This window comes from Malaclemys terrapin, chromosome 2 (genome assembly GCF_027887155.1).
Source record: "Malaclemys terrapin pileata isolate rMalTer1 chromosome 2, rMalTer1.hap1, whole genome shotgun sequence".
NCBI classification, from domain to species: Eukaryota; Metazoa; Chordata; order Testudines; family Emydidae; genus Malaclemys; species Malaclemys terrapin.
The window spans coordinates 9541911-9569443 of record NC_071506.1 but is presented as its reverse complement, the minus strand read 5'-3'; the positions used below and the strand labels follow the sequence as shown (position 1 = coordinate 9569443).

Below are 27533 nucleotides of genomic sequence, written 5' to 3'. Positions count from 1 at the left end.
GGGATTTTGGGGAAGGGGTTGGAAGGGGGGCAGGGAAGGGGTGGGAAGAGGCAGGGCAAGGAAGGGGCCTCATAGAAGGGATGGAGTGGAGGAGGGGCCGAGGGCGGCGGGGGAGAGGTGTCAGTAATGCGACCCTCGGGCCAATGTACTAGTCCTCATGTGGCCCTCGTGGTCATTTAAGTTTGAGACCCCTGATCTAGGCCCTTTGTTTTCAGTTTTTATTGAATTTCCCTGAAAAATGCCCAAGTTTTGAAAAACCCATTATTCAGGTTTTACTGATTTGTTTTTTAACCTGAATTTTGTAACTCCCCAGACCCGTCGTCCTGCTCTGGAAGGACAGATGGTGGCTGCCTTCTGAAGGGTCTCCCAACTGCTGGCTGGGCTGGGGAGCTGGGTTTTGGCAGCTGAGAAAAGAAAAGAGCTACAAGAATCTGAGCTCTAAAAAAAAAAAACACCTTATAGTGAGAGATTTAAGATCAGTCTGGTTATTTTATCCATCTTCTCTTCGATAAGTTAAATAGGATAAGTGACTTGCTCATGGTCTACAAGTATCTATATAGGGATAATAAGATTTTGTAGAATAGAGGGCTCGTTAATCTAGCAGACAAAGGCATAATAAAATCAAGTTGCTGGAAGCTGAAACTAGACAAATTCAGACTAGAAATGAGGTGTACTTTTTTAACAGTGGCAGTAATTAATCATTGGAACAGATTACCAAGGGAAGTGATGAATTCTCCAACACTTGAAATCTTTAAATATAGATTGTTTTTCTAAGAAATATGCTTTAGCTCAACAAGAAGCTATGGGGCTGATGCAGGAATCACTTTGAAATTCCTATAGACTCTGTTATGTAGGAGGTCAGATTATCACTGTAATGCTGGTAGACCAGATGCCAGCTATTGCAAAGGCCTCACTGATCATTAACAAATGCACAGCTGAAAAGCAGGCTGGTTTACCTGTGGTTTAGTATAGTTAAAATACATGTTAGTCTTATAAGAATGTGTTCAGTGTTTAGACTTTATGGAATGCTTGTAGGATGCCACATGTAGTAGTCCTGCTTATACTATTTGTATCCCATACTGTAAGGTAATACTTAAGTGTTGGCTTTATAACTGCACAATGTTTATTCTGAAACTCTAACTCTCCAAACAGGAAAAAAACCTCACCTAATGCAAAATGCTGGATCCCTACAGAAGGTGTTATCTCCTATCCTTCAGAAGGACTGTTTGATCCAAATGGACCATTGTGGAACAAAGACTTTGTTGATTGCTCTCCCTACCTACCCACGGCGAGGTTATGTGCAGAAGCACTTGTCCCATCAGCTTGGACTCTAGGGAGGTGGCGATAAAAATCGCTGACCAGAAGGAATTGTGGTCTTTTTATGATTGGACTCTAAACGACAAAGATTCCTAACCATAAGCAAGAGTCCCCACAACTAACCAGGGTTTGCCCTAACGGATGTACAAAGCTGGCATATTTCAGGAGCTCTATCATGATCTACTAACTAAAACTGCTTTTGTGTGTGTATGTTCATCTGTTTTAACTTTGTAAATAACTTATTTCTTTTTCCTACTTAATAAACCTTTAGTTAATTACAGGATTGGCTACAGGCATTGTCTTTGGTGTGAGATTTAAGGTGCAAATTGACCTGGGGTAAGTGACTGGTCCTTTGGGAATGGGAGTAACCTGAATATTTTGTGATCTTTGGTGTAAAGTGCAACAGAGGGTCCTGTGGCACCTTTAAGACTAACAGAAGTAACAGAACCAAGTGAGGTTCTTACCCATGAAAGCTTATGCTCCCAGTACTTCTGTTAGTCTTAAAGATGCCACAGGACCCTCTGTTGCTTTTTACAGATTCAGACTAACACGGCTACCCCTCTGATACTTGGTGTAAAGTGACCATCTATCACAGAGCCAAGCTTGCCTGGGTGGCAAGATAGATCTGAATGCTCAAGGGGACTGTCTGTGACTCCAAATTAAGGCTATATAGTGCCTGAGGAATTTACAATTACGTAGTTGGTGTAATCTAATGATAGAATTTACAACCAGTTTGGGATTTGTGCCCAGCTTCTTAACAGTACATCCTGAGGTTGGTATTGTAGTTCGTGAGCTACTCCAGACAGCGTGACAATCATAATTATCCCTTATGGCAGGGGTGGCCAATCTGAGCCTGAGAAAGAGCCAGAATTTACCAATGTACATTGCCGAAGAGCCACAGTAATACGTCAGCAGCCCCCCCAGCAGCTCCCCACACCCGCTCCCAGAGTCTCTCACCCACCAGCAGCCCCGCCAATCAGTGCCTCTCCCTCCCTTCCTGCACCTCCCCATCAGCTATTTTGTGGCATGCAGGAAGCTCTGGGGCGGGGGGGAGGGGGGAGGACATGGCAGGCTCACGGGAAGGGAGGGGTCTGTGGCAGAGCCAGGGATTCAGCAGTGAGCACCCCCCCAGCACATTGGAAAGTTGGTGCCCGTAGATCCAGCCCCAGAGTCTGTGCCTCTACAAGGAGCTGCATATTAACTTATGAAGAGCTGCATGTGGCTTCAGAGTCATAAGTACGCCACCCCTGCCTTATGGCTTTAAAATACACTCATATGAATCTACACACCCTTGCAGAGGGGATCTTTGAACTTCCAGGTTTTCAACCATTTCCTTCTTGTTATTCTACTATATACAAAAGTTTCCCACACTCAACCACTCATGGCTTCCTCTAACTTCTTTCAAGAAGCTGTACTGCTGAACTAGGTTTTTTTTGTTTTTGTTTTTTAAATCCAGAGTTAAAATCCAATTAGAACAGTGCCCCATAATTCTGACACACTGTTTATTCCAAAGGTTCCTTGTTTGCGCTTAACCCTGCATTGATGGTGTATAGCATATTCTTGAAAGCCGTCAGCCATTTAGGGCATATCTATATGGGGATTTTTATGTGATTTAAACTATGTATACATGGCTCTATTTAAAAGTTGCAAAGTTTGTCTGACTGGTGTGGATGGGGATATCATGAATGTATTTAATACTTTAATGCACCTTTAATTTCCAAGAGACTGGTGCCTGCAGTGTTGGGTGTCATTTTGTGTAATGGAGGAATGCAGCTCCTTACAAGGAAATAAACACTGGTCTTCACTGAGACTTTAGTTTTGTCCTTTCTTGTTGATTTCTTTAAACTAAAATAAATCCTTCAGGCTGAAAGCATAGGCTTACTCTGTGTGTATGGAAAAGAGAGACCAAACGTCACTAGAAAAACCTTTAAATAGTTTCCTAATAAAGTAAAACCTTCCTATAAAAACAGGTTGAACAACACACTAGAAAGTACATTGTAGGGAATGATCCAGAATTGTTTGTTTATTCATTTTTTGCATTTTGTCTAAATGCTAAATTGTGAGCTCTCTGGAATATAGGGTCTGCCTTTGTGGTCTTTATACAATATCTAATAGTCCCTCATCAGGTGCTACCCTAATGGAAATAAATAAGTTTCAAGGGGATGGAGTAGGTGATCTAATATAAAGTAATGAAGTGTAATAACTTACAATTAATAAAACCTTGTAAAGGAAAGCATGCAAATCTAATTCCTACAGAGATTCCTACTGCCTGCGTTTTATAATCATGGGGCGAGGAAGGGTGGGTGGGCTCCAAACCTGAAAACAACCTTGCTGTTTAGAGTTAGGACCTGACCCTGCACCCATTACTCTTATAAACAGTCACACTATCTTCAGTAGGACAACTTGTGTACATAAGGGCTGCAGGTTCAATTTTTTGGATCCTTCCTCCGCTGTGTTATTGTGTGTGTGGACTTTGTCAGTGACTCATTCCTTTCTGGGAGCAGCAGTGCCATGCATTCAGTAACTGGCTCTGCTTCTTGCAACTTGTAAAGTTACTTGGAATTATCCTGTGGTTTATACTAATGGGATGGCTCGCCCAGCTAGGGCCTCCCTTAAGAAAGTGTGGAAAAACTGTGGCAGCTCGAAATGTACCACAGTGCAACTGGTGAAAACTCCAATTTTCTCCATAGTTATTTATGGATGTGAATCATGGGAAGTTAATGCTGCTGAGAAGAAAAAACTTGATGCTTTTGAAATGTGGTGTTGGCGAAGATTCTTGTGTATCTCCTGGATGGGGAAAAAAGATGAAAGCTTATGTTAAAAATATTGGAGAACTGAAGACTCTGATTCGGAGAACAGATGCAAACGTACATACTTTAGTAACATTAGGCGTAGAGATGGAAATAACCTTGGGAAAGTTATGATGGAAGGAATAGTGGAAGGTTATTGTAATAGAGGATGACCAGCGAGGAGATGGATCACTATAAGGTCAGCTGCTGAATGGTCAAATTTAGCAGTGGATCATGAAGGCATCAGGATATCCTGCTATAATGTGATTGCTATCCAGACATGAACAAATGGATTTGCTTACACTACTGAAGAATATTGTGACATTATACACCCAGAGGAACATGCCAAGCAGCACTAAGGGACTCCCCAAACAGGAGCTGAATCATTATGCAATCAGAATAATACAAAGGGATAATATTTTTTTCAAATTATTCTAAAGTACAGGAGCATTCTAAGAACAAAGAGGCCATTTCCCAAGTTGGCAGGTCTTTAGCCACTTAAATCTTTATAAAAACAACAAAGAGTCTGGTGGCACCTTAAAGACTAACAGATTTATTTGGGCATAAGCTTTCGTGAGTAAAAACCTCACTTCTTCGGATGCATCCGAAGAAGTGAGGTTTTTACTCACGAAAGCTTATGCCCAAATAAATCTGTTAGTCTTTAAGGTGCCACCAGACTCTTTGTTGTTTTTGTAGATACAGACTAACACGGCTACCCCCTGATACTTAAATCTTTATAGCCACTTTAAACTTCACTTAAAAATAGTAGACCGTCACTGTGTCAGGAATAGGCAATAGGCAGACTGCAGGCCAAATCTGGACCGTCAAGACACTTTTGAATGGACCCTGAAGCCTTTTTATTTACTTATTATTATCATTATTGTTGTTGTTTTTAAATTATTTTCTCTGGAGTCTAGACCTTGACAAAAAATAACTGTTCTTCCTCTGGGTGTAGATTCTGGAGCATTGGTGTCACATTTCTACTGAGAAACACAACTTTCTGTACCAACTTTAGATCCAAATGGATTTAAAGTGTAGCCCGAATAAGAGTACTTTGCAATAGTCTAAAGTTTAGGTGATGAAGGTACGATGGTAGCAGGGTCTACACAGCGGAAAAAAGGTTGTGATAGCCTCCCCAGATTTCAACCGATAAAAACCATCCCAAGCACAGCTGCTGCCTGACCATTTAGCAGCAAGGCTAAGTGTAACCACACCTACTGACTGCAAATATAGACCTCAAACATCAGCCACACACCCTGAGTTAAAACGACACACATAATCCTCACCATATCTACCTGTTAGGTTCCCCAATCTGCCAACATTCTGGGGTGAAAGTAACTTACAGGACTTACCGGTACTGCCGGAGTCCTGAGGGGTGTGTGGCCTCATCCGGAAGAGGCGGGGCCTCTCTAGATTTAAAGGCCCTGGGGCAACGGCTGTGGCTGGGAGCCCCAGGGCCTTTAAATCAACCCAGGGCTCCCAGCTGCAGAGGTGGCTGGGTGCCCCCGGGTTCAGGGGCAAAGTAAAGGGCCCGGGGCTCCCCGCAGCAGCAGGGAGCTCTGAGCCCTTTAAATCCCGGCCCCAGCCCTGGCTGCGGGTGGGATTTAAAGGGCTCTGGGCTCCCCGCAGCGGAGCTTAGATAGGGGGTGGGGTCCTGGGGGGCAGTTGGGGCAGGGGTCCCGGGAGGGGGTGATCAGGAGAGCAGGGGGGTTGGATGGGTTGGGGTTTCTGTGGGGGGCAGTCAGAGGGAGTGGATGGGGGCTACCCTCCCTCCCCGTGGAGTGTCCTATTTTTTGGAATCCCTACTCACAGTGCAGCTCTCCATCCAAAGCAGGCTGCAGCATGAGGTCTCAGCTTCCTCATTCCCTCCCCCTCTTTCCTGTTGGTAGTGGCCAAGGGAATGCTGGGAAATGTAGTTCTTTCCCTGCTCCAGGGCTGGCTCTATAGGCAGGGAGCTAACCAAGGAACTACAGCTCCCAGGGCCCCTGTTGGTTCTCAGTTCCCATGCTGGATCCCTGCCGCCCCTGCAAATGGGCTGCCCCAAGCATGTGCTTGCTTTGCTGGTGCCTGGAGCTGCCTGTCCCTGGCTGAGGGGAGGGAGTGTGTGTGTGTGTGTGTGCATGCATGTGGAACGAGCCAGCTGGGGGAGGGATAGGTGGAGTGGGGATGAGCCAGCGGGGGGAGGTTTGTAAGTGTGTGTGTGGGGTGTGAATGAGTTGGTGGTGGGGGGATGAGCCAGCGGGGGGAAGGATGAGCGAGCTGGGGGGGGGATGTATGTATGGGGGGACATGTTGAGAGGAGGGAAGCGTGCGTGTGTGTGGGAATGAACCAGTTGGGGGAGGGATGTGTGTGTGGGGTGTGAACAAGTCAGTGGTGGGGAGGAGATGAGTCAGTTGGTGGGAAGGGTGTGTGGGAATGAGCCAGCAGGGGGCGGGGAGGAAGGATGTGTATGGGGGATGACCAGCGAGGGGTGTGCGTGGGGACAAGACAGCTGGGGGATGTAAGGTGTGTGTGGGGAGTTGAGCCAGCTGAGGGGGAGGTGTGTATGAGTTTGGGAGCGAACCTGCTGGGGTGTGTCTGGGGGGAGGGGATGAACAAGCATGGGTGTGTGTGTGTGTGTGAAGGATATGTGTTAGGGTTGCCAACTCTGACTGAAAGTAGTCTGAGAGATTCCCCCCCCCCCACTTCATGACATAATGTCAATTTCTTAAAATAGCCTGGATTGCTTTCAATGGTCACTGGGCGATTGATGCAGAGTCCGGGAGACTCCAGGCAAACCCTGGAGGGTTGGCAACCCTAATACGCCTGTGGGGGAGGAGGAGGAGCAGGAGCGAGCCGGGGGCCGGGAACGGGCGTGTGTGTAACTGGGTTACAGGTCCCTTTCGGCCCGCCTTGATCCCCAGTCCCTCTTCACATCCCTCCCCTCTCCCCCCTACTCCCCCCGTCCGGGGAGGGGGCAGCCGCAGAGCCCCGCCCCTCCCCTCTCCTCCCCTCCCGCTCCGTGTGTACAGGTGGGGCGGTCTGGCTGCGGCGCCTGAGGGAGGAAGAAGCCCCTCGGGCTCCACATGTGCAGGCGGCTCCGATTGGCTACACGGCCCGAGGAATGGGGCAGACAGCCAATCAGCGGCTGATTGCTCCATAGAGTCTCTCCCGCTCCCAGTAGGGGGGAGGAGGGACGCTGCTCGCGGCGCGGGCTGAGGGGGAGCAGGTGCCCGCCCCCGCCTGGGGAAGGAGGAGAGTCTGAGGGCGGCTCCGCGCGGAGCAGCGCTCGGCTCCGGCTCCCCGCCGGTGCCATGGAGGAGGTGCTGCCCTCGGGCTTGCTGGAGATCTGCGTGCTGGTGGGAGTCTCCGGGGAGAGGGTGAGAGACGCTTCCCAGGTAACTCCCGGGCTGGCTGGCTCGCCTGCCCCACGCAGCAGTGCTGTGCTGTAGGGTGACCAGATGTCCCGATTTTTGGGTCTTTTTCTTATATAGGCTCCTATTATCCCCCCACCCCTTGTCCTGATTTTTCACATTTGCTGTCTGATCACCCTAGCTGTGCTGGCAGCGACAGGCTGGGGGAGCCTGTTTGCCCTGCGCGCCAGCACAGCCCCGGACCCGGGCTGCCCCGGTGCAACCGAATTGCTGCCCGCTGGACAACAGGTGAGAAAGCATTGGCCGGACGGACAGACCGGTGTGTCCAGTCTATCCATGAAAACCAGCTTCCTTGTCAATGAGAGACGAAATGTGGCCATCTGCTTTGCCACTTCCTCCCCTGCCTCTGTTCAGACAGTGTAACCCCAGAGTGAACGTCAGAAAGAGTTAAGCATCATTAATCATGCGTTAGGAAGCGAGAAATCTGAGACTGTTTTTTTGGCAGTTAACTGAATTTGAGGTATAGCTTGTCCTTGCGAAATACACCATCTTTCTAGCATGATGGGCAGGAGAGATGTAGGGAGGGTGCTTTGCCCAAGATTGGCTGTTACCAGGGTCGCCCAGAGGATTCAGGGGGTCTGGGGCAAAGCGGGGGAGCTGCGGTGCTTGTACTCACCCGGTGGCGGTCCGGGTCTCTGGCGGCATTTCGGCGGCGGGGGGCCCTTCAGTCGCTCCGTGTCCTCGGCAGCACTGAAGGACGACCACCCCCGCCGCCGCCGATAAATGCCGAAGACCCGGACTGCCGCTGGGCCAGGGCTCGCGGGGCCTCTGCGGGGCCCAGGGCCTGGGGCAAATTACCCCACTTGCGCCTCTCCCTCTGGGCAGCCCTGGCTGTTACTGACTCATGATATTGCACTGATATGTTTTGGTGCAATGGAATAACTTCAGCATGCTGCCTCAAAAAGGCTTTGTGCAGCAGCATCACATCACAACTTGATGGGTGCCTACAAAGTGATGTGTGGAATCCAGACATGCCACTGTCAGGGTTTGCGATGTAGAATCATAGGACTGGAAGGGACCTCGGGAGGTCTTCTAGTCTAATCCCCTGCACTCAAGGCAGGACTAAGTATTATCTAAACCAGGGATGGGCAAACCCCTGAGCCTCCCCCAGTGCCCCAACCCCCTGCCCCAACCCTGATCCCCCTCCCACCCTCCTAATCCCTCGGTCCCAGCCCAGAGCACCCTCCTGCACCCCAAACCCCTCATCCGCAGCCCCACCCCAGAGCCCGCACCCCAACCACCTGCTCCAACCCTGATCCCCCTCCTGCCCTCCTAACCCTCGGCCCCAGCCTGGAGCCTCCTCCCACACCCTGAACTCCTCATTTCTGGCCCCACCTTGGATCCCACACCCCCAACTAGAGCCCAAACCCCCTCCTGAACCCCAACCCCAATTTTGTGAGCATTCATGGCCCATCATACAATTTCTATTCCCAGATGTGGCCCTTGGGCCAAAAAGTTTGCCCATCCCTGGTTTAGATAATACTTAGTCCTACCTTGAGTGCAGGGGACTAGACTAGAAGACCTCTTGAGGTCCCTTCCAGTCCTATGGCTTAAACTTGAAATTGTTTGTGCTCATTAATGGCATCACATAAAAGGGTTATTGTTAAATTTGTTGCCACTTTTTATGGGGCATCTTTTGTTGGTTTCAGTTTATTATTTAGCTGATATCAATGAAAGGTTCACATTTTGGAACCTTGTTTAAGGCTAATAAACATACACACTTCAAAATTAGGGAAATAGTGGTGTCACAAATATTGCTGCTAGATTATTTTGAATTACAGAATGTGGATATAACATGTAATTAAGAGATCTGTTTTGAAAAATTGAAGGAAAATTGGCCAAAGTGGGAACTGAACCAACTGTAGTGTTCTGCTCATCCTGTTCTGAATCTTGTCCCTCCACAGGATGTCAAAAAGGGAGGCGGGTGGGCAGGAAGGAAGCTGTATTAGGGGTAGCTTGCTGAGAAGGTATATATTACAAATGGTAATATTGGATGCTGTTGCCATGGTAGACCTGTGATTTTGGTCACGTTAGTAGGCAACTTAATTGGCTGAGCAGTTTTTAGACTTGCACCGCTTCCTTTACCCAGTGTGTAAGGTTGCCTGTGCAAACTTAATTAAGCCCACTTGTGTGTCTTTAATTAAATGATTTCATTTACTTAACTTTGCAACCTTAATCATTTTTGTGTGTTTATACTAAAGAAGAGTACATCTTCTTAAAAAAAAAAAAAAAAAAAAAAAGTTATTTATCCTGCTAACACTTATGCACATGCTTAACTATTACGAGTATTAGTAGTAAAGTTAATGATGTCAGTGGGACTCCTTTGGTACTAAAGTTAAGCATGTACATATGTGTTTGCAGGATCAGGACCCAAGTTCCATTGAGATATATATATTTTTTTTTCAGTGAGATTTATGCTTTATCTACACTAGGAACACTTTACTGGTATATTATAATGGCAAAGCATTCCTAGTATGGAGACAGCTATACCAGCAAAACAAGCTATACTGGTGAGAGTACAACTTTGCTAGTATAGCTGCATCTACAGTAGGGACTCATGCTGGCACAGTTATGTTCGTCAGGGATCATTCTTCTTCACATCCCTGACCACCATAACTGTGCCAGCAGAAATCTGTAATGTAGACCTGTCCCTCAGCTCCTAATTCGCTTATGCACTTGAAAATTTTACCTGACATTTTTTTTCATTTTGTGTAATATTTATTGGATTCCAAATCAAATGTATACCAATGTGAGAAAATAGATGCTGCAGCCAAAGCCAGATGGGCCAATGTATGTTATACGTTATCTGCCTGAGGAGACAGAAAACTGTCACAAATGTTGTACAGCAATAAAAGCACCAGTATAGGTTACAGTGTAAGATCCAGAACAAATAAAAAAAACAATTCTTTTGCTTTTACTTTCAGTGATGGAATAGATTTAAATGTAGTAAATATGGCAAGGAGAATTGTAACTGTTTTAATTAAATGTGATATTGGAGCTTGTAATGTCTTACTATTTGTTATGGGAACGTGTGTATTCAGTGCTAAACATAACATGCAAGGTAAAAACGTGTCCTCCCATGAAAGATTCCAATATGAGGCCCCAATCCCCAAGACGATTTCAATGATGACTGGGACATAAAAGATAGACCTATAGATGACAGAGCACACTGGAAAACCATAACTTGAGGATATGCTAATTTTTCCCATTGTTATGCTTTTGTTTTTATATGGCATGTTTGTTTACAAGATGAGGTGGATGAGGTGATACCTTTTATTGGACCAACTTTTGTTGGTGAAGGAGACAAGCTGTTGTGCTTGCACAGAGCTCTTCTCCAGGTTCATTTATTTAATGACAAGTTTCAGAGTAACAGCCGTGTTAGTCTGTATCCGCAAAAAGAAGAACAGGAGTACTTGTGGCACCTTAGAGACTAACAGATGCATCCGAAGAAGTGGGCTGTAGTCCACGAAAGCTTATGCTCTAATAAATTTGTTAGTCTCTAAGTTGCCACAAGTACTCCTGTTCTTCCATTTATTTAATGTAATTTTATAGGCTCTCAGTGAATTTAAGTGATGTCCTCTTGAATTTTCATGCATTTAATGAAAGTAGTGCAATACTTTGCACTTCTACTGGTGTTGCATGTTATGGGACAGTACTGTGTGTTAAAATTTTAAGTTTTGCTATGCAAGCATGTAGTACTGGGCATGTTTTACGAAAAGAAAATCCACTAGAAGTAGGGGGAAGTTATGGATTTCATAAGATAAAGCCACAGAAATGGATAGCAGAAGTTGAAGAGGTAGAATTCTTTCTGATCTAGGGTCAAGTATATTTAAACTTTTCTATATTAATATTTTATTTATAACAGAGCAACTAAAAACAGCCACATTTTCTGTAATGCTTATCAAAATATACAAATCTACAAAAACTTTCTCCAAAAAACACACAAGATTTTTTTTTTCTAAACAGATTTTTGAGAGAGAAATGAAATTTTGAGAAAGCAATTAACTTACTGTACAGTAATTGTAAATAAATAAATAGAGATATCCCATCTCCTAGAACTGGAAGGGAAGGTCATTGAGTCCAGCCCCCTGCCTTCACTAGCAGGACCAAGTACTGATTTTGCCCCAGATCCCTAAGTGGCCCCCTCAAGAATTGAACTCACAACCCTAGGTTTAGCAGGTCAATGCTCAAACCACTGAGCTATCCCTCTCCTAGGAAGAGCTCACATACCCTCCCCTCTTCCCACAAGGGTCTGTGTATCTTTGCTGAAGCCCTCAGGAATCCCCTTTCTGCTTCCTATTACTCATCTTTGAAGTTATGGCATTTATTTTGCTGAAGTAAGATGCTAGTGTTTCTGAGTTGTCTGGAGAGTGAACTGTTGAGCAACAAGAGGCACTTTCTCTTCCCAGGGGCTGAGTATGCTATTTCCAAAACATTGTTCAGCACCTGGCAAGTGAGATAATGTGACTTAGATAAACATTTTATCAATTTATTCAATTACATAGAATATGTTCTGGCAAAATATTGGTAGTTGTGACTTTGCTGCTCGCAGGTCATCAGATCTGGCACATTGTTATTGGAATGGCGTTGTCTTATATTAATGGCATGTCAATAGAAGAATCCTCATAGTTCCTTTTACTGTACTGGATTGAAATGAGCTGAGTGTCCAGTGTGGAAGCAGTGACACTGTAATAATGTAAACAGGAGTATTGTTCAGTTTATAATGTGTATTTTGGTATAAACATTTGAAATTAAACCCATAAGTACTGTTAAAATAATGTTGAAGGATGATACTCTTGTAGCATACAATAGTTCACTTCATAGAAGGTCAGTTTGGGAACTGGGTTCCGTGTCCCACTCCTCTGGAGGCAGAAACTGAGAGTATAGCTGAAGAACACACAAGGGATGATCCATTAGCTAGAGAACTAGCCCAGATTTTGGAGACCCTGGGTTCAATTATTTACACCCCCCACAGCCTTTCCTGTATGACCGCGGGGAAGTTACTTGGTTGATCTGTGCCTCAATTTCCCCATTTGTAAAATGGAGTTAGGGAAGTAGTATTGTGTAATATTTGTTATGAGGATAAATACACAAAAGATTGTGAGGTGCTTAGATACCTTTTGTGGTAAAAGGAGTCATGTAAGTGTGACAGATGGCAATATCCTGGACAAACCTGATTGAATTGAGTTTAATATGTTTGAGGTCCAATGTATTAAAATGCAGTTGCTTATGTGTTATTGTGAGATTATATGTAATTCATGTAGGAGGATGGGGTGTGCTAATGTAATTCCTCTGGTTATCAGCCCTTTGAAGACACCCCCTATGGAGGTTTGCATATACTGCTTCAAACTGGATTCTCCAGTGACCATCAGATAAAGAGAAGATTTTTAAATTTTAAACAGGCTCAGGGCTTTCTGTTATGATCCAGCAAATGGACAGGACCTCCAGTCCACAGAGGGCCCCAATCCTTAGGGAAGAGTTGGAAGGACTGACACTGACCCATTTATGATCTCTGGTAATCTTATTAGCATACATGTAGGTTTTTTTTATTGTTATGTTTTCTCTGTAGTGCTTTTACCTTAAGAATAAAATATGTTTGCTTAGGAAGAACTGTGTGGTAGCTGATAACTAAGGGCAATTACACTGTGTGTGGTGTTTGAGAGGAGAAGTAAGGAGGCCTATTTATGTAGACTCACTTTTGCTGAGAATAACACACTGAAGACAGGGAACTGTTCAGGCTGGAGATACCTGTCTCTCTTCCCTTCTGACCAGGGTCTCCACCCAAGAAAGGCAACAGCTCAGAGCTGGAAGCCTGAGAATGGGTACCAATACTGACCCAGTAAAGGCAAACATAGATGCAGTTGCCCTGAACTGTCCTGGTAAGTACTTAAGATAGAATACATTTGTAAAGCAGTTACCCTGTGACTGATGCAGGAGCATCTGACGCCAGAGGGTTACGGCAACATGAAGCTGGGGTTTGTTGCAAGGATTAGATAAAACTTCTAGGATGTTATCACAGGTTACTTTATTTATTACATTTTTGAAAAACCCTTGATGGTCTGCCAGAGGGCATCAAATGTCATTTTTGACAGGAGTTGTCACTTTCAAACGGTGGATCTCACATTTGGTTGTTAAAAGTCTACCTGTTTCTTCTTACGACAAAACATGATCAAAAGGGAAGAGAGAAAATAATAGCAAAAGGTAGGGCCAGATTAATCTTTTGTGGGCCCAGCACCAAATATATTTGTGGGCCCCCATGTAGTCGTTATGGGCCCTTTCTGAGCATGGTGGTGGTGCTATTGGCACCATAGTAAACTCAGTACTGAATCTCAGAGACATTTTTCATTTTGATCACACACCTCTGCAAGACTATTTGTATTGCCAAACACAGTTACCTCAGGCCCCAGTTTTTCTCATTGAACTGTACCCATGTGGGTTTACCAGTGTCCACAGTGAGCAGAACTTTCATAGTGATCAGGGGAAACTCTCCACAGATTTATCTCCTTCCTCATTCAGAAGTTTGGTAGACATGTGTCCAGTACCACCCTATTTCACCAGTCACTGTATGTGGTCCTGGCCTCAGCTCAACAAAGTTCCACAGCCAGCAGATACCTGATCCGATCTGACAAACCCCTCCCCCAGCCCCCATCCTGCCGTTTGAGCAAGCCACCTGCAAACAACGTTCTCCCAACCCTGGCTCAGTGAGCACTTAGGCTGGTGACTTCAGGTTCCCAGGGGCTTTCTCCCTCTGCTTCCATCTACATACTATTCCACTACGTGGTCACCACCACCTCTCCCCAGGCTTGTTTCCCTTCTATCTAGGACATGCGCCACAGCCAGCGGGTGTTCTATTCTCTCCCCGCAAGCCTGACCTGCTTCCTCTTTCCCTGCTCGCGTTGACATTCCTTTCACACTGGTGACCTCTGTTCCTTGAGGTTAACTCCAGTTTTTTTTGTCTGCTCCTAGCTTAATGTCCCCTGGTAGTCACAGAGCCACATGTAGCTTCTCTGGCTACAGCCATGCGTCCAATTGCCGAAGGCCAGCCTTAGACAGCTGCAGCAACTAGCCGCAGGAGGGGTAGCAATGCCAAGGCTGAGCATGCTTGAACTTTGCAATGGCAGCACTAGAGACTCTCAATCCTCAGGGCTGGCCCTTGGCAGCTGCAGACTCTGTAGTTAGGTGCTTCCCTACTCCAGGGAGTCCTGGCTATGTGTAAGCGGGTGAATGGTCCCGCCATTGTGGGGAACTTTCCTGGCTTATCCACAGCCCTGGTGAGATAGTCTAGCGAAAGGATCTGAGTCCTCACTCCCATTTTCCCTGCCTGATCTCAAGGGCTCCCCTTTCGCTCTCCTGTGTGGCAGAGTCCTCGTAACCCCAACAAGGCTAGGCTCAGGATTCCTGGGGGGCTTGACCCCCAACCTTGTCGTGGTCACTTAGGACAGGGGCTAGGGTGTCCCCACTCCGGGGTGCTTTCTGCGCTCTGGACACTTCTCTGACCCACTAATCATTACATACAGTTCAAAGCAAATACAATGTATTAAACAGCAATCAATTAAAAAAAAAAGGAAAAAACGGGAAAGGTTAAAGGAAAACCCGTTGCCCCACTCTGTGGCACGGGGACATCACAACCAGCGTCTCTGGAACGTAAGGGAAATTCAGTCTGTTCCTCACAAGTCCCAGGCCGCCTCCTTCTCATACCCGGGTTGTGCTGCAGGGACGCTGCGGGTTGGACACTTGCTCTGGCGGTGGCCACATGCCCTCAGGCTTTAGGTGGCAGGACTCTTCTTCCCAACATCGCCCCTGCCCCGTCAGGGTTACAGTCCCCCTCCAAGTCTGGCCTGCAAGGCCTCTTGGCTAGGGGCATCTCCCTGCTCTGGGCCCGCTGCCCAGGGTCCCTCCTCGCTCTCCCCAGCTACTCACTGCACCTGGCTTTGGACTGCTCCAGCTCCACTACCTCAGCCCTGCCTCAGCGCTGCCGCTCTGCATCCAGCTCCCTGGGCTGCTTCTCTGGCCCAGGTTGCTGCAGCTCCCCCCCAGCACAGGTCTGCTCACTGGGCTGCTTTTCTGGTCGGCACAGCCCTGCTCCCCAGCCCAACTCGGGCCCCTGCTCTCTCCTTAGCTCAGCCCCCACTCTGTCTGACCCAGGCAATTCCAGCTCACACAGAGGACGGGACCCCCTGGCCTCCTGACTACTTGATTAGCTGCCCGCCCTGTCAATCAGGCTGACCTGGAGCATTGGCCTCTCCCCATTGCCCCTGGGGACTGTCAGTCTCAGGGTCCTGATTTCCTATTGACCCTTCCCCTTTCTTTTGATGCTGGGAGCTAGCCAACCAAACCACTCCCTCTGAGTTTTAGTAAGGGGACAATAGTCCCATTACATATGGCTTTAAGTACCTGAGATGCCTATCACCTGCAGTAGGGCTCCCCACTTCCCATGAACCCATCAGTTAGCACATAGTCGTGCAGAAGGTGCAGCCTGGATGATTTTGGAGGCTGGGGCGCCAGGAGGTTCCCCATCCCTGAGCAGCAGCTCTGTAACAAGCTCACACTGCACCCCTCCGCAGTGGGACCAGGAACCTATGAAGACAGTGGAGTTATCCCAGCGTATAACCAGTTCCACCCAAAGCCTGTTGAAATCAGTAGGAGTCTTTTTCACTGTCTTTAATAGACTGTGTATAAAGTCTAGATGAGGTTCTTTGCTTCTAGGACAGGGGCGGGCAAACTTTTTGGCCTGAGGGCTGCATCGGGTTTTGGAAATTGTATGGAGGGCCAGTTAGGGGAGGGGGTCATGGCCCGGCCCCCACCTGGGACTCCTGCCCCATCCATCCCCTCCGTTCCCTGACGGCTCCCCTGGGACCCCAGCCCCATCCACACACACCCCCGCTCCCTGTCCCCTGGAACCCCTGCCCCTGACTGCCCCCCGCTGCCCCATCCAACCCCTCCTTTCATTCCTGACAGCCCCCCCGGGACCTCTGCCATATCCAACCACCGCTTCTCTCTGTCCCCTGACTTTCTCTGGAACCCCTGCCCCTGACTGCCTCCAACCCTCCTCCTTCCTGACTGCCCCCCGGAGGCCCTCTATCCCCATTCAACCCCCCTGTTCCCTGCTCTTTGACTGCCCTGCCCTGTATCCAACCCCACTTGCTCCCTGCCCCCTTGCCCTGCTGCCTGGAGTACCGGTGGCTGGTGGTGCTGGAGCCAGCCATGGTGTCAGCACAGCACAGCACAGAGCACCGTGTCAGGCTGGGCTCTGCAGCTGCGCTGCCCCAGGAGCTTGCAGCCCCGCCGCCCAGAGCATTGTGCGGGTGGTGGAGTGAGCTGAGGCTGCGGGGGAAGGGGAACTGCAGGGGGCCTCCGCGGCCAGGAGCTCAGGGGCTGGGCAGGAGCGGCCCGCAGGCCATAGTTTGCCCACCTCTGTTCTAGGAGCACAGTGAATTCTGAAACGCTGCTGCACTGGTTTACTATTGTAAACAGGAGGATCTCGCATTACCTACTGAATAATCAACACCTCCTGCAACACGTAGCTTTTTCTGAGAGGTCTCCCACTCCACTACTAAATGTAAACCTGCTTAGCTTACAAGGTCTGAAAATAGCCGGTCGTATGGTTACAAAAGCAGGGCACTTCTGAATTTAGTAGGAATTTGGGATGTGCACAGAACACAGGACTGGTTCCTGCATGGTTACAGAACGGCAGTAAAGTGGAACAATTTTCAGTTTGTGTGATTGGAGGATATCTAGATCCATATTGTAATACTGTCCCACTTAATGAGGAAAAGTTGAGGTGCCTTTGCTGTTTTTTGCAATCTTAGTTTCTGTGGAGAACTTGTTATCTTTTTATGTTTTTACAGGAAACAAAACTAAACAAATGGGTAATGGTTGTTGAAAATAGCAATTCTGGTCCTTGTTAGTATTGGGAAGATGCCAACATTTGTTGCTCATTTTTATCCTACTTTTTCTACAGAAAATTACAGTGGATCAGTATTTGACTTGGCAGAAATGAAGTAACAGAGTGGCCAAAATTGAACTTGAGCACTCCTGAACTTTGAGGGTGTAAATCTGGAAGGCAGGTGCTAGATTCCCTTTTTGAATGTTAGATAAATCTGGACAGGAAAAGCCAATTTCTGCTTCCATGGCTCAGAAGTGGAAACTGAATCACATCCTCCTGCCTGCCTGGTATCTAAAGCTGCCCAGGCCCTCTGGCAGAGCATTCCCTTCCTTACTTATCATTTTAACTTCTCCTGGTGGGGTTCACATACCTCTGATCCTTGCTAGGCTTCAGATAGAGGCACGTTGTCCATTCATTCCATGCAATTCCTTCTTTGGGGGCTGACAGCTGAAGCCACTAGCATTCCTAATCCAATCTGGAGAAGTCTTTTATTCCTTGTGCCTACATGTTCCCCATTCACAGCATTACCCCCTTCTAGTAGCCAGCTCCCCATTCACAGCAAGCTCTGTGCATTGGGTCTCAACAGCCCTGGCAGCTTCCCCTCCCTTTCTGATTGATAGCAGCCAAAGGAATGCTGGGAGATGTAGTTCCTTTCCTGCTTCAGGGCAGCTTTCCAGGCAGGGAGCTGGCCAAGGAACTACAGCTCCTGGGGTACCTTGAGCTCTCAGCTCCTAGGCTAGATCCCTGCAGGCAGAGGGTGAGAGCTGGTCTGGAACATTGTTGCCTGTCTCTGGTCACGGCAGGGGGGATACACTGTATCAGGGCCCTGATACAGTGTATCATATCCCGGGGGGGGGGGAGCCTGTGGGGTTGGGGGGTAAGGTGTTCTCTGGGGCTGGAGGCAGGGCGCCACAGTAACCAGTGTGCTGCTTCTCGCACTGAGAGGGGAGGAAGTGAGCGTTATAGTCCCCTTCTGAGTGTGGGCCCAGCGCCATGGAGCCACTGGTGCCATGGTAATCCCTGTACTGAATGTAGTGTCTGTCTCTGATGCTTACAGTTCTATCGCTGGAAGGCCATGTGGCATAACCCAGTTATCCATTCTTGGAGCCTAGTTTTACTCCACTAGACCTGAAAAATATACGGTAAGAACACTCTAATACAATATACTCGATCATAAGTCGGTTAATTTATAAGCTGACCCCCCCCCCCCCCCAAATGGATAAGTAAAAATGGCAAATTTTTATGACCCATTCATAAGCTCACCCTATAATTCAGGGGTCTGCAAACTTTGGCTTCTGGGCCATCAGGATAAGCCGCTGGCAGGCTGAGATGGTTTGTTTATCTCAAGTGTCTGCGGGCACAGAGGTAAACCTAAGTAAACAAATTGTCATAAGAACGGCCATACTGGGTCAGACCAAAGGTCCCTCCAGCCCAGTATCCTTTCTACCAACAGTGGCCAATGCCAGGTGCCCCAGAGGGAGTGAACCTAACAGTTAATGATCAAGTGATCTCTCTCCTGCCATCCATCTCCACCCTCTGACAAACAGAGACTAGGGACACCATTCCTTACCCATCCTGGCTAATAGCCATTAATGGACTTAACCTCCATGAATTTATCTAGTTCTCTTTTAAATTCTGTTATAGTGCTAGCCTTCACCACCTCCTCAGACAAGGAGTTCCACAGGTTGACTGTGCGCTGTGTGAAGAAGAACTTCCTTTTATTTGTTTTAAACCTGCTGCCCATTAATTTCATTTGGTGGCCCCTAGTTCTTATATTATGGGAACAAGTAAACAACTTTTCCTTATTCACTTTCTTCACACCGCTCATGATTTTATATCCCTCTATCATATCCCCCCTTAGTCTCCTCTTTTCCAAGCTGAAAAATCCTAGCCTCTTTAATCTCTCCTCATATGGGACCTGTTCCAAACCCCTAATCATTTTTGTTGACTTTTTCTGAACTTTTTCTAATGCCAGTATATCTTTTTTTGAGATGAGGAGACCACATATGTGCACAGTATTCAAGATGAGGGCGTACCATGGATTTATGCAAGGGCAATAAGATATTCTCCATCTTATTCTCTATCCCTTTTTTAATGATTCCTAACGTCCTGTTTGCTTTTTTGACTGCCGTTGCACACTGCGTGGACGTCTTCAGAGAACATTTTTTCCAATGTGCATTACTTTACATTTATCCACATTAAATTTCATTTGCCATTTTGTTGCCCAATCACTTAGTTTTGTGAGATCTTTTTGAAGTTCTTCACAGTCTGCTTTGGTCTTAACTATCTTGAGCAGTTTAGTATCATCTGCAATCTTTGCCACCTCACTGTTTACCCCTTTTTCCAGATCATTTATGAATAAGTTGAATAGGATTGATCCTAGAACTGACCCTTGGGGAACACCACTAGTTACCCCTCTCCATTCTGAAAATTTACCATTTATTCCTACCCTTTGTTCCCTGTCTTTAAACCAGTTCTCAATCCATGAAAGGATCTTCCCTCTTATCCCATGACAACTTAATTTATGGAAGAGCCTTTGGTGAGGGACCTTATCAGAGGCTTTCTGGAAATCTAACTACGCTATGTCCACTGGATCCCCCTTGTCCATGTGTCCCGGCGCGCCAGCTGCTTACCCTCACGGGCCGGGACAGCAACTGGCAGAGAAATCTGGGGGGTGGGGAGAAGAGAAGCTGGGGGTCAGGGGAACCCTGTGACCACCCCCCACATGACCCCACCCCTAGCCCGTGACCCCCACACTCTCCCCATCCCATCCCTACCCACCTTAGCTGGGGCAGGGCAGGGGAGGATGTCTCTGGCCTGGCCACAGCCTGCTCCGGCGGGCCGGGCTGGGCGGTGCAGATGCAGCCTGCCAGCCCCGGAGTTGCAGCTGCTTCGGAGGCTGGGGGGAGAGCAGTGTGGCCAGAAGAGGAGAGACTCTGGCCCCGCCTCTTCCCTTTTTGCTCTGCTGGCTATGCTGCTCCTCCTTGCCCCCTCTGTTTGGGGTGCGGGGGGCTGTGTCCCACCTCTTCCCCTCTCTATACCTGTTCATAAGCCAACCCCCTTCTCTGATGCTTCCCTTTTTAACTAAAAAAATTCGGCTTATGAACGAGTATATATGGCATTTTCCTTTTGCATGTCTGTGACTAGCATACCTGTCACTTCAGATCAGGCTGCTAGTTATCACTTTTAGCTTGTCAAAAGGAATGCAGCAAAGCGTTTCAAATAGAGATTTCCCTTGGCTGTCTAAACTGACTCTTACTAGACAGAAAGAGAAAGATAGATAGAAAAAAGCAGAAGTGGAAACCGACACACTCAGGGGTGAGTAATAGGAAATGTAGCTTCATGTCTTAGAATTGTGCAGGGTACAGCAGTGCAGATGGTATTGTTAACTGATTCCCCCATCTGGTCAGGTCAGAGCATCATCTCTAGTTTAAATATGAATTATTTTGGGGATGTTCTATAGCCTGTTATGCAGGTGGTCAGACTAGATGATCACCATGATTCTGTCTGACTTTTTTGTGGTTGGCTAAAAGAGCCTGAGCCATGGATGGCAAATCCTGATGTCCTGACATGTTGTGGTGATGGTGACCATGATGGTTACTCCTTTGTGTTGCATATAAGCAAGTTGCCAAGCGCTCCTCAGAAAAACAGTATGTCAAAGGTGACAATGTTGTCTGATCAGAACTGACCAATCAAAACAACTGTCTAATGATCTTTTTCTAGGCAGACATTTAGTAGTGGATGTGTTTTATATTAACCAAAAAAGTCTACTAGAAGTGAGGGGAAGTTAAGGATTTCATAAGCGCAACCCTAGAGATATGATAGTGGAAATCAAGATGATTGAAGGCTTCCTGGTCTATGTAAAACCCTCACAAGCTGGTTTTGAAAATCTCGTTTCTTTAATAGATACTCTGTTTACATCATTCATTCAACTTCACTCTGTGCTTTCTTTCGATAGCAATTTTATCTCGCACATTTGTGGGTTCAAATGACCTCTTTGATACTCTCACCCACTTTGAATGATATAAGATTTTAGTTGGCAGTAGAGTTCAGTACAAGAGCTTGAAGATTGTAGTAGGGCCTTTTGTTGCATTTTTGTAGGTTTGTTACTGGAGTCAAATTCTGTAATTTTTCATTTTATTTTTTGTAAATATTGATGACTGTTGACATGAAGAGCTTTTTTTTTATGGTTGTAATGGTAAATGGATGAACCAGTTTCCCTTAGGGCTGATCTACACTACATAGTTTTACCATATCTGAACACGGTTGTGAAGAATCCTGCACAGTCCAGGATAAATCACATCCAGCATTATATCAGCTAATTGTGATTAAACCCATAGGCCTTTAACTAAGTTAAGTCTTCAAATGATATTAAAACATGGAAAAATTTGTAACATTGATTCTTGAGACCTGCCAAATGAATCCATGGACTGCGTGGGAGGCTGTTAGAGAGCAGGAGCTCATCAGTGATGTTGCTGAGAAATAAAGGACCAGCCCAGTAAACTCTCAGCTATGGCTTTAATTCTTCTATGAGTGAAATTTCTTCCTCAAGATGGTGGTGGGGGGACAACCCATTAAAAAAAAAAAAAAAAAAAACTTTTTAAGAATTAGGAGAAGCACAGTATTTGCAATAACATGAGAAAATAAGTCATGTTACTTTTTAAAGATATGACTCTTGACTTTTATATTTATGCTTTTTGCTCCCCCCACCCCACCATGATGACACTGCATCAGTTCTTAAAATTGTGTACAGTTAAACTACTCTAATAATGATCATTTCTTATTTATTAGCAATGGTGTCTGGCAACTGAAATGAGGTAAAATGAAAACATTAAGGGAGAAATTCTGGTCCCTGTCACAGTGTTATCATCATACAAAGTCTGTGGCCTGGCCCCCTGGTTTCTGCAGCACAATGGTTTGGCAGATTGGAAATTCTGGGTTTGCTCCATGTAAATGTTTAAGAATGGAAGGTTTTACTGAATTAAATACAAAATGACATAATTTATTTTGTGTTCTCTGTTTGTTAGTGAGGGGCTGGCTGTAGCTCCATAGTTAAAGCTGAGTTGAGTCTTTTGCACTTAAAGCAGGGATTTAATCTCTGTTGTTTTAGCTATTAAAGGGTACGTCTTCACTTACCGGAGGGTCCGGCGGCAGGCAATCGATGTTCTGGGATCGATTTATCGCGTCTGGTTTAGACGCGATAAATCGATCCCGGATTGATCCCGGAAGTGCTCGCCGTCGACGCCGGTACTCCAGCTCGGCGAGAGAAGTACGCGGCATCAACGGGGGAGCCTCTGTGCTGCGTCTGGACCCGCGGTAAGTTCGGACTAAGGTACTTCGAATTCAGCTACGTTATTAACGTAGCTGAATTTGCATACCTTAGTCCCAAGTGGGGGGTTAGTGGGGACCAGGCCAAAGTCTTTTATAATTCTTCCCTCTCCTCTCCACATATCCAAATCGTCAGCAATTCTTGCCATTTCTCCCTTTTTGTTGATTAGGCCTCTTCATCCCTTACCATTAACCCACCATATAAAGTTTAAATTGCCTGTCTCCCTCAAAACTCCACCCTGCACCATGCTCAGTCTCTGCACATCTGCCTTTACGCCCTGTTCATTTTTTTTCTCACTCCTATCTTCTTGCCTTCTCTGTGCTGTCCTCTCTGAATGGGAGGACTTCTCTGTCCCGATGGGCATGTTCTAATCCTCTTCTTCTTTAACTCCCTCCTGCCCCTCCCCGCCCCCCCAAGAGGCACTTCTTCCATGGCCTCCATAAATACTCTCCATGAAACCTTCTTTATTCCAATGTTAGATGAGAAGAGAATGAGATCAGGAAAACAAAACAAATATATCTAAGATTGCACTCTCCTCTGGGTCTTCCAGTGCATCTTATACTGTCTTCTTTTTCTTTCTCTGGAATGGTAGGATGTTTGGAGCAGGGTCTGTCCCCTGTACATGGCCTAGCACATTATGGGGGTGTGGGTGAGGTAACTAAGTAGGTAATCTTCTCCATCACTAATTTCTAGGATATTATTGGATAGCAGTGGAAGAGCGTGATAAATATATAGCAGGTTAAAAGATGAGACTTTGGCTAGAAAATTTAACATCAGCTGACTTTGATCCTGACAATAAGGTCACTGTGTCAGAACTGACAGTGCAGTAAAGAGAGAGATTGTATTTAATGCTGCTGCTGAAGACAGTGACATAAAGGAACTGCCACCCCCACAAGATGTCACATTGTGAGGCTATTAAATCCCTGGACATAATCCAGACCTCTGTAGCAAAGAAGTGTCATAGCCCTCAGTACAAGTGAATTATTAGGTGACTGATAAGCGAATTTGGTAATTCTTTTGTAGACTCCTTGTATAACAGTTTCAGGGCTAAGGGATAATTCCTTGATTTCCCACTAAAATGTTTAGTAGCATGTTTTAATAGTGATCAAATCAGAAATGTCTCGTTTCTTGTTTACTTCATTAGAAATTAGAAAACACCTGCCAATTAAGAGAAAAATGAAGCTTCAGACTCTTACCATGTCAGTAATATGTCAGTCACCAGCCCAATTTATTACATGAATATATTTTTAAGTTAATTGCCATCCTCTGGATCTCCCAGTGGATACTTATCTAACCTTTGTCTTAGATTGTAAAGTCCTTGTGGCAGAGACAAGGTCTTTAATTGTGTTTTGTAGAAGGGTGATTTTTTCACCCTTCATTTATTTGAAATGTGCGAAGTATACTGCAATAGTATAAGATACAGAAAAATTAGAAGGAATATATAATTTCAAAGATATTTTTGTATGTACACTCCAGTCTGGAGGAAATCGCTGGTTTGACTCACCCATTAACACAGAGGTAAGTCATTTAAAAACTTTTCTTAATTCCAAAACTTTTGATATGAAAAGGTCTGTTTTTAAATGAAGCAATGCAGCATTCATGGATTGTTGAGCTGTTCAAAATAGTGGCAATATGTACAGGAGGGAAAGGGCAGAATTGTGCCTTTGGGAATATTTTTCATATACATACTATATTATGTTTGAAGTTGAAAGTAAATAGCCATAGGTCTGATTCATCCGTCCCTTAGCCTTAAAGCAAAGATTTGAAGATGGAGATTCATGTATTCTGTCACAGTGAGGTCTAGCTTCCCAGTTTCCACACACCCTTAGGACGCACAAAATTTGCTCTTGCAATTTTGAGGCTGTAGAATTAATCTGTTTCTGCAACCAAGGAGTTAGAGATGCGACTATTCAGATCTGGCCCCGCCACTCAGTCACAGGCATGTAAGGGAGCAGCAGCCCCCTTGCCCATCTTCTGAAATCTTCCAGGGTAAGTTGTTACAAAAAGAGAGAGCAAGAGTTTGTAGAACTACAGTATTTTTTACGAAGCTACTTACCAGAAAGCATTGCAATTTGCCACACAATCTTACAGTGTCTGGCCATGTACCTATGTAAGTCAGAGGGAAAACCCTCATTAAGGGCCATAGATACCGTATTACACCCTTAGTGCTTAAAATGCCTCTTTACCATTTTTTTTATTTTTTTTTTTTTATTTTTTGGGGTGATAGTGTTGGTAGCATGCAGTTTTTAACTGTGGTATAAAATTGTGTGGTAATGTAGAAGTATGGTCTTTTTTGAAAAATGGTATAAGAAATAAAAATGTAATTTGTATGAAACCAAGGATACACTTGAGAGGATGTGGACATATTTTCCTTTTTGTTCTTGTTTATTTCTGAGAAAACTGTAAGACAAATAGAACATGTGAAAGGAGGAAAAAGTATCTTTTTGGTATGTGCTGATGTTAGTTTTGGAAGCATTGCTTGCCAAAGAGAAATCATTGATTTAGTAAGGCTTGAATCATGAATAGATTAAGATTAGGGACCGTTGAAGACAAATGCTGTGACCGTTGAAGACAAATGGAGTCTTTCCATTGAATTCAATGGGCTTAGGATGAGGTCGTGGAAGGGAAAATGAAGAAACTGGAAAGAAGAAAAATATATTCTTGTCACACTTACAATCACGAGGGCAGAATGGAAAATATGGTTAAATACATTAAAAAGAACAATAATAAATATGTCTACTTATTTTGTTTTTAGATTGCTCAGAAAAAAGAGAGAAACTCTCCTCCCCTTGATCCAGAAGTTCTGTCAGTTTTTGTGCCTCCGTTTATCAGCAAAGAGGAGATTCAAGCGACTAATATAAATAGTAGTAACTTCAATAAAACAAAAAGACGTTCTTTCAGAAAAAAGAGAGAGAGACCTAAGGTTGAAAATGTGAAAAATCCAAATGGGGAACAGAAAGCACCTGATACTGAAGATATTAGTGTTCCAAAAGATATTGATCTTATTGGCTTGCCACAACTATGCTTTCCAGGTATTATGTGGTTTTATTTAACTGTTAGTTAAGAAATGTTTATAAACACTTGATCTGTTTGGTGACCTATAATAATAATACAGTCACAGACCTCTTCCCTTATTGTGGCTGTTTATGGATATTGACAAGTTAATTTTTTTTATTTGTATTCTCATAGTACCACGCAGCCCTACTCATGGAGCAGGATTCCATTGTGCCAGGGACCGTACAAGTACAGAACAAAGAGACGGTCCCTGCCCAAGAGAGCTTATAATCAAATTTCTCTACTTTCCTATATTTTATGGTATTTTTAAGGCTGTCTTCTCACCTCACCTCTTCTCTGCCTTTAGGTTGAAGAAAATATTTTTCTTCTAAATACGAATGAATACCCTTTCCCACTCCAATACTATATATATTAGGATGTCCCTAAAGTAGAGACCATTTCCTATAAGCCTCTTTAATAAAATAATAAAAAAAAAAAAAAAAAAAAAGGCAAAAATCCATCAGATGGACTTTGTGATATGTTTTTGGTATATCACAAATACAAAATGAGCTGGGTGGTGTTTTCACTTGTTCAGTGAAATTGTGTATGGCTTAAGATGCTATATAACAATTTCAGATCAAGTGAATTATGGAGGTGTGCTATAATCCCTTTTTAAAATGAAGCATTACAATGGAAGTAAAGTAGCAATACTTGCTGTAACTATAGCAATGCAAGCTGCGCTATTAAAACAAACTATTTTTCAGTAATGTATGTTTTGAAAAGTACTTGTCTTACTTGCAGGAGGACTTTACATAACTTCTGAATCAAAAGAGGATCACATTCATTTTCTGGTCTTCACAGATGTCTGTGGTAACAGAACGTATGGTGTTGTTGCTCAGTATTACCAACCTATGCAAGTATGTTTTTTACCTTACACTTTTAATAAAACTTACTTAAATATTAGGTAATACATTTTGATAATAATACCTGTTTAATTTGATGCTTCACATAAGTTATTGGATATTTGTATATTTTAATACCAATATGGAACAACTCTTACTTTAAGAGAAGTACTCCTCACTTAATACAATATTGTGCCCATATACTCAAGCACAGTTCCCATAGAATTCAGTGGGAATGGTGCTGGAGTATCTGAGAGCAAAATTTGGCCTTAAGCATATTTTTAGGTGCTTTAATGTTTGTGAGTTATATACTCCATGTTCTTGGTAGATGTTCATAGCGCAAATAACTTGCTTTTAGCAGGGGGATCTAACCTTTCCAAACTGAGATTTTTTTTTTTTTTTTAAAGGAGTCTAAGGGAGTTAGATGTTCAAATCTCAATGGGAGTTGGGTGTCTAACTTGCTTAGATTCTCTCAAAAATACCAACTGTAATTTCATGAGTAACATCACAACATTAATATGTAGCTTTCTTGTAGGATGGTTATATCTCTTCAAATGGGCAGGCCCACAGGGAATCTATGCAGACTGCTAAAGCTTTTGGCTGCTTCGTACCATTTGCTATTTGTGTCATATCCAGATATCCATATTTTAATGCCCTTAAGGACTGTCTTTCTTGGTAAGTATTACTGTTATATCATTTATGCCTGTGCTGCAAATACATTTACAAGTCAGTCCTTTATGTATGAATTGTCAAAATTTGACAACGTAGTGGGAATGTTTGAGTGACAATAAAACTGGAGTTGGTTATAAGTGATTATGGCATGAGACAGAGGACAAAACAAAATGAAAACAAAAGCCACCTGGATAGTAACAAAATAGAAATGCAGTTTCAAAGAAGTGTTGG

General features: G+C 44.9%; 1 protein-coding gene and 1 long non-coding RNA gene across 2 annotated transcripts in view; one reads left to right on the top strand and one right to left on the bottom strand.

Annotated features, from left to right (window-relative positions):
* LOC128832102 (uncharacterized) overlaps positions 1-6013 on the bottom strand; it is a 64246-nt gene extending 58233 nt beyond the window's left edge. The window contains exon 1 of the long non-coding RNA XR_008443897.1: positions 5917-6013. This is a non-coding gene — a long non-coding RNA (uncharacterized LOC128832102). The remainder of the gene's footprint in view (positions 1-5916) is intronic.
* A 1158-nt stretch (positions 6014-7171) lies between these two features.
* The window catches only part of DENND3 (DENN domain containing 3), an 88415-nt gene continuing 68053 nt past the window's right edge, over positions 7172-27533 (top strand). The window contains 4 exon segments of the mRNA XM_054020256.1: positions 7172-7483; positions 25490-25766; positions 26530-26645; positions 27166-27305. Of these exon segments, the coding sequence (XP_053876231.1) occupies positions 7172-7483; positions 25490-25766; positions 26530-26645; positions 27166-27305 (845 nt within the window).